Consider the following 8,077-nt stretch of genomic DNA (forward strand, 5'->3'; position numbering starts at 1 on the left):
TTATTTCACCACAGATATAGCAGAAATTATCTGCTTTATTCACACAAGTTCGAGGCATTACTGAGTAGCCTATAGAAGCATAAAACGAAATGTAAAGACGCTGTCGAACTACAATCAGCTACAGATACTGCAGCTTTTATGCAGTGAAGTGATGCAATTAAAGGCTAATATTGCATCATCTCAGTATACATGCAATTTTCTATTGGTCACCAGTATCAATTGCGCAATATGCAGCTGAAGTTGCATCATAATTTTGAATGGCTTACGTCATTAGATGGGTGAATATATCATGGAAACTAGAGCCAATCAACATTTTTTAGGGTCATTTTCGTTTTCAGCACCCCAAAATTATGTAAGATTAGCTAATTTTATGCCCAAAACTTTTTACCTGTTGAACAGTGTAATCACCAGGCGGGACCCGGTTATTGACAGCCATGGGCATGAATGGTGGAGCAGGTAGGGCGCATGCACCCCCTACCTGGAAATGCAAAATCATGTATATATATGTGATTTTGCTCACCCATGCCACCTTGTAGCAGTATATCTGCTATAGGGCGTTGGAGATTCGGTTACCAAGCTAACCTAATCAACTGCAAATTCCTCTAAACTCTTATCAGCCGCTTCATGGCTCTGTGAACATCTTTGTTCCTCAGGCTATAGATCAAGGGGTTCAGCATCGGGGTGATCACTGTGTAAAACACTGCCACCCTTTTGTCAGTGTCCTCAGTGACTAAATGTTCAGGTCTAGCGTACATAAACATGGCCGTCCCATAGAAAATGACCACCACCACAAGGTGTGAAATACATGTGGAAAATGCTTTACTTCTTCCCAAACGAATTGTCATGACAGTAGTTATGATTCGGATATATGAAATGAGGATTAATGCAAGTGGGATGAAAAGCAAGATGGTCGTGCCCACCAGTTTTATAATGTTCAATGCCGAGATGTCACTGCAAGAGAGCTGAAGCAACAGAGGGAGCTCACAGAAAAAGTGGTTGATGGTGTTAGGGCCACAGAAGGTTAAGCTGAATGTAAAATACGTGTCAACAGATGAAATGACGCAACCAGTCAACCATGATATGCTGATCATACGAAAAGAGACCATTGTGTTCATGATCATATTGTAATGCAGAGGGATGCAGATAGCCACATATCGGTCATAGGCCATGAATGCCAGAAGAAGACATTCAGTTTCTCCCAAGAATAGGGAAAAAAAGAACTGGACAGCACAGCCAGTGAATGAAATACTCTTTCTCAGTGAAAGAAAATTTACTAATGTTTTGGGTACAATGGAGGAAGTGTAGCAGATGTCCAAGAAAGAGAGACTAGAAAGGAAGATGTACATGGAGGTGTGCAAACGTTTGTCAGTCTTCACAGCCAGAATGAGAAGGAAATTACCAGTCAGTGTGATCATGTAAGCTACCAGGAAAATATGGAACAGCAGGACTTGTATGAAAGGATCCGATGAGAGTCCAAGAAGAATGAACTCTGTGACAGTACTTTGATTTTGGGTGTACATATCAATCACTCCAAACTGTGATGAAGAAATATTCTTGGATTATATAAAGTCATCACATGTGATAATATACTGTAAATGCTAATACTGCCATTTTTCAGTACATAAATAATTGAAGAAACCTTTAACCTGTTTTGCATAACAGAAAATGTATGAATATCAACAATCTGTCAAAGTTTTAGGCGTTTATCAGACATAAAAAGTTAAAAGTGTAACCCACACACCTATGGAGAATGTTCTCTTCAACATACAGACCTTTCTGTTGGTAGCTTCATGTAAATAGGATCTCCGGATAAAAACACTAGACTCAGGATCTCAATAATTTATCTTGAATATATGTTCAGCCAAAGTGATTCTAAAGGTTAATTTTTTTTGTTGTAAACCAACAAACATGTCTATACTTACCTGCTGTGTGCAGTGGTTTTGCACAGAGCAGCCTGGATCCTTCTCTTCTTGGGTCTCCTGGCTCCTCCTGTCTGTCAGGTGCCCCCACAGCAAGCAGCTTGCTATGGGGACAAACACTGCTCCGTGTGTCCATTCACACACAGAGAAATGGCTTGGCCCCGCTCCCTCTCTCCTCATTGGCTAACTGGCTGTGATTGACAGCAGCAGGAGCCAATGAGGAGGCCATTCCATCCCTTCTCCTTTTACCCTCCTCTCCTTTTACCCTCCTCTCCTTCCCCCCTCCTCTCCTTCTGCCCTTCTCTCTGCTCCTCTCCTTCTCCCCTTCTATCCTCTCCTCCGCCCCTTCTATCCTCTTCTTCACCCTTTCTATCCTTTCCTTCACCCCTTCTATCCTCTCCTTCTCCCCTTCTATCCTTTCCTTCACCCCTTCTATCCTCTCCTTCTCCCCTTCTATCCTTTCCTTCACCCCTTCTATCCTCTCCTTCTGCCCTTCTCTCACCTCCTCTCCTTCTCCCCTTCTCTCCTCTCCTTCTCCCCTTCCATCCTTTCCTTCTCCCCTTCCATCCTTTCCTTCTCCCCTTCTATCCTCTCCTTCACCCGTTCTATCCTCTCCTTCACCCGTTCTATCCTTTCCTTCTGCCCTTCTCTCTGCTCCTCTCCTTATCCTCTTCTCTCTCCTTCTCTCCTTCCATCCTTTCCTTCACCCGTTGTATCCTCTTCTTCTCCCCTTCTATCCTCTCCTTCACCTGTTCAATCCTCTTCTTCTCCCCTTCTATCCTCTCCTTCTCCCGTTCTATCCTCTCCTTCACCCGTTCTATCCTCTCCTTCACCCGTTCTATCCTCTCCTTCACCCGTTCTATCCTCTTCTTCACCCCTTCTATCCTCTTCTTCACCCCTTCTATCCTCTCCTTCTGCCCTTCTCTCTGCTCCTCTCCTTCTGCTCTTCTCTCCTCTCCCTCTCCTCTGTTCTCCTCTCCTTCTCCTCTTCCATCCTTTCCTTCTCCTCTTTTCTCCTTTCCTTCTCCCTTTCTATCTTCTCCTTCTCCCCTTCTATCCTCTCCTTCACCCGTTCTATCCTTTCCTTCTGCCCTTCTCTCTGCTCTTCAACTTTTCCCCTTCCATCCTCTCCTTCACCCGTTCTATCCTCTCCTTTACCCTTTCTATCCTCTCCTTCATCCGTTCTGTCCTCTCCTTCTGCCCTTCTCTCTGCTCCTCTCCTTCTCCTCTTTTCTCCTCTCCTTCTCCTCTTTTCTCCTCTCCTTCTCCCCTTCTATCCTCTCCTTCTGCCCTTCTCTCTGCTCCACAACTTTTCCCCTTCCATCCTCTCCTTCACCCGTTCTATCCTCTCCTTCACCCCTTCTATCCTCTCCTCCTCTCCTCTATGAAGGAAGAGTAGCAAACTGATATAGTCAGTTAGAGGTAATTAGACTATAAATGCCACAAGCAGACTAGGAGGAAAACCAGAAAGTTATGGACAAGCCACCACTTTTCAAAAAGTCAGTATTAAAACATACCTCAGTTCAGAAAAAAAAGTATTACAGTGTATACAGTTTAAATATACAATATACACTCACTGGCCACTTTATTAGGTTCACCTTGATAGTGCCAAGAAAATCTCTCCCACACCACTAAACCACCACCAGCCTGAACCATTGATACAAGGCAGGATGGATTCATGCTTTCATGTTGTTTACACCAAATTCTGACCCTACCATCTGAATGTCATGGCTGAACCAGTCTGCCCATTCTCCTCTGACCTCTGACATCAACAAGGCATTTTCGTCCACACAACTGTCGCTCTGGATATTTTCTCTTTTTCAGACCATTCTCTGTAAACTCTGATGGGTTGATCTACTAAAGGCAAATAGACTGTGCACTTTACAAGTGCAGTTGCACTCTGCAAGTGCAGTTGCTCCACAGCTTAGTAAATAAACAGACACTATGCTGACTTCCATCATCCAATCATGTGCAAGCCAAAAGTACTTTTTTTTTCAATTTCCATTGCATATGATTGGGTATTCCTTGCAAAGTGAATCTTTATTTCATTTACAAAGCTCTGGAGCAATTGCACTTGCAGAGTACAACTGCACCTTGTATGGTGCAAAGTCTATTTGCCTTTAGTAAATCAACCCCTGAGATGGTTGTGCATGAAAATGCCAGTAGATCAGCAGTTTTTAAAATACTCAGACCAGCCCGTCTGGCACCAACAACCATGTCACGTTCAAAGTCTCCTTTCTTCCCAATTTATATGCTCAGTTTGGCCTTCAGCAAGTCGTCTTCACCACGTCTAGATGCCTAAACGCATTGAGTTGCTGCCATGTGATTGGCTGATTAGCAATTTGTGTTACCAAGCAATTGAACAGGTGTACCCGGTGTGTGTGTGTATATATATATATATATATACAGTATATGTACATTACCCACAGTTTATATTTTGAGATTTATTATCTCTCTGACCTGATTTGGTAAATGAAAGTTTTTGATCATGAGTGAAAGCTTCAACACAACAACAGAAATGTATTGATAAATAGTATGAACGTCTAAAGCTAACAAACAGCAATCTATCTAGTTGCAAAAAAAGGGAAAAACAAATAAACATAGGAATTATAGAACATACTATTACATGATATTAAGCCCTAATGCACACTGGACATTTTTACAGCGGCTGTTTTTGGCTTTTGGTGTTTTTTTCTACAGCCAGTAAACTCCCCAGCATGTTATCCTATGTGTCTATGCACACCTAGACGTTTATCAGCATTTTTTGGCAGGGGTGTTTTTTGGATGAAAAAAAAACTAGAACTAGTGGTTTTTAGAGGAGTTTTTTAGCTGTAAAAATGCTCTAACGTTGAAATACATGGTAAAACGCGGTAAAATGCTGTAGAATGCGGTAAAACACAGTAAAACTGGCGTTTTTGGACTTTTTTTGAGAAAAAATGTGGGGGGTAAAAAAAAAGCAAAAGAAATGCAAATGTGCAAAAACGCAGCTAAACGCTAATGCAAAATAGGGGATCATGGGGCCCCTGTGTCCTTGCCCAAACTCAAAAAAGCCTATGAAAAGGTTACCAGGGGCATCTTATGGGGCCCCCTACTGACCCAAGGCCTTCAGGCAGTGCCCGAGTTTCCAAATAGTCAGTCCGCCCCTGGTACCAAAGAGATGTCTGATATCAGATATATAGCATTGGGGGCCCTATGATAATCTTAGTATTTCTCTCCATCCAAGGCCCAACTTGATATAAACCTCTCTCATAGAATTGGATGGGGCCATCCAGATTGGTGAGCCTACCTATTCCATCTATTCAAATCTAAATCTCATCCAGCATTGAATAATTTCCCCATCCCCTGTAGTTAGCATAATGCTCCATGTACACGGAACATTTGGAGAACACTTCTGAATGATGGAAACTGCTGGAAAACGTAGGTTAAAAGACGTCTGTTTAGCCGTGTTTGCATGCCGCGTTTATGCGCATTTATGTGCGTTTGCGGTTAGAAGCGTTTTTTAAAGATGACCTCAGGAGACTTTCCAAAATGCCCAGAATGCACTGAAAAACAGTAAAAAAGTAACCATTTCGGACATTTTGAGAGAAATAGAGAGAGCAGAAGAAGAGAGAGCAGTATTTGTTGAGATGACCTGTCTTTTCTGGTTGTATTCACTATGGATCCCATCATGAGCATAATGCGGCACGTTTTACCATTTTTTCCTTCACGCAAAATCTGGAACTGACTGCGCTGGTGTACCAGGTCCATTCGGATACATGGAAAAAGCTTTGCATGCATTTCTGATGATGAAAAAAGGCTCTGGACAGCATCTGGACATGGAACAGTTAAAAAACGCTTCTAAACACAAACGCTTATAAACGCGGTTAGCCGCGTTTAGCCGCGTTTAGCCGCGCTTACAAGCATTTGGCGCTTGAAACGCTGATAAAAGCTACTCCTGAAAGCAAGTTTGGTGCGTTCAAAAAAACAACTGTAAACTCAACTGCCTGTAAACGACTGTAAACGACGAGGTGTACATGGACACATTGGAAAACATTAGGGAGAGTTCAGGGGCTGCTAAAAAAAAATGCAGAAAAGCTCCTGAACAGGGGTGGACTGACCATTCGAGCACTCGGGCACTGCCCGAGGGCCCAGGGTCAGTAGGGGACCCCATGAGATGCCTCACTGAAAGGTACCTTTCATTGGCTTTTTTTTTTTTATTGGCTTTGTCATAGGCTTTTTTTGGGTGTGGGCGAGGACACAGGGGTCCCATGATCCCTTATTGCCCGGGAGCCCCATGAGTTGTCAGTCCGCCCCTGCTCCTGAATGTGAGTTTATCAGCTGCAGTGTACATGAACCCTAACTCAGCTCCTCATTAGTACATCTTTTTTGGAGGGAACATAAAGCCGGCCATAGACAGTTCGAATCTCACCAATTAACCTCAGTGATCATTTCTCATCACAAGAGATGCTCACGTTTATAGGTTTACTTGCAACCACTAGGGCATGTATAGGCTACCTTATTGTCATCCATTTTATTTGAAATGATATATAAAGTAATATATATTTATCAATCAGCACCACTACATAAATCCCAATCTTAAAGAAAAGTAATTCACTTCCACCCTTGAAAGTTAATCAAAATATATCAAAAAGACTTTTCTTTTTCAAATACAAAAAACATACAAGTGTCCAATATAACAACTAAATACCCCAATGTCTTAGACACCACACACAAAAGTCAATTTTCTTCTTTCAAATAAATATCTTTTTTATTCCTTTGACCCTTCAGAAAAAGTCAAAGGAAGTGACGAAACGCGTCAGAGACACGTGACCCTGACACATCGACATCAAACCGGAAGTGTGATTGCAGCCATTTTGAAAGTGGGAACATGTGGTTACTGTTCCCTTGTTTGATCTTGTTTAACATGAGGAGCTGCTCTTTTCAAATCTGAATGTAAGTTACTAAATAAATTGGTTTTTGCATTTTGATCTGCCATATCTAATTGCTGATTTGTCCATGAGGAAAATGGAAGAAAAATCTATAAGATTATGAAGAAAGATGTTTTCCCATATCTGTGATATGCCCGTGTGATATAACCATAGGGTAATTATCCACTACTACACGAGTTGGAGTATTTTTGTGGTTGAAAAGGGTTTAAGGGTATCACTATTGTATAGAGAGTGTGGTCATACACACAAAAAAAATATTTTTTTTCACGGATTTGTTGCAGTGGACACGATTTGAGTGTATCACGTTTTTAAATTTGATTTAAATTTAATTTAAAACATCACGTTTGAGATCACATTTGAGATTTTGGATATACATTTAAATTTGTGGAAGTAATACATTTTTTTTTTTTTCAGTTGCACAGTGTGTGGCACATATTATTATATGTTAAAGGATATAACACTATTGTGAGTTTGTTTTTCTTTGAGGTTTATGGTCACTGGAAACGTCATGGAATAAGAAAGATATTTATTTGAAAGAAGAAAATTCACTTTTGTGTGTGGTGTTTAAGACATTGGGGTATTTAGTTGTTATATTGGACACTTGTATGTGTTTTGTATTTGAAAAAGAAAAGTCTTTTTGATATATTTTGATATATAAAGAAAAATTCGTTCTACTTGTAAATAAGTCATTTTACAAGCTCCATCATAACACTATATGACAATTCAAAAAAATTGAGCAATGCATTTTTAAAATGACATCAAGATATTTTATTGTGAATAACAAATTATTAGTTTACAGACTATCTTTCAATATTATAGAAATAGATAGAAAATGATACAAAATGCTTAAATGTACCTTTCTATTCAGCTCGTTTTACTTTTAACATGAAATACTAATAAAAATAATGATTAGGAAAATAGTAATAATAATAGAGCTGCTCATAATCGGTCCATTTTGTCTTGATATTTCAAGAAAAGATATCATGAGATCAGTGTCTTCCTGTAGATTGCACATTAGTGTAATAATACATGGATTAGAGGAGGTTTTTATTCCAGTATTCAGAGTCTAATGAGTGTTTGATGTTTAGTTCCCCAAAGTCTTATCTGTCCTTACGGAAAATTATTTTTTCATGTTTGGGAATTGATTAACACTTACTAAGAAGTCTTAAACTTTATCATTGCTTTAAAAAAAAAAAAAAACAAAGTATTGTGGCAGTACAAGGCTGTGTC

The 8,077-nt window shown here is 40.3% G+C and overlaps 1 protein-coding gene across 1 annotated transcript; it reads right to left on the minus strand.

Annotated features, from left to right (window-relative positions):
* Positions 1-602: 602 nt before the first annotated feature.
* Positions 603-7,246, minus strand: LOC149443292 (olfactory receptor 13D1-like). The gene is made up of 2 exons (XM_089655642.1): positions 7,179-7,246; positions 603-1,548 (listed from the first exon to the last, which is right to left on the minus strand). The coding sequence occupies exons 1-2, from the start codon at positions 7,244-7,246 to the stop codon at positions 603-605; spliced, it is 1,014 nt and encodes a 337-aa protein (XP_089511768.1).
* Positions 7,247-8,077: the final 831 nt, after the last annotated feature.

This window comes from Staurois parvus, unplaced genomic scaffold (genome assembly GCF_062004578.1).
Source record: "Staurois parvus isolate SC_StPar_1 unplaced genomic scaffold, SC_StPar_1.0 ptg000860l, whole genome shotgun sequence".
Classification (NCBI taxonomy): domain Eukaryota; kingdom Metazoa; phylum Chordata; class Amphibia; order Anura; family Ranidae; genus Staurois; species Staurois parvus.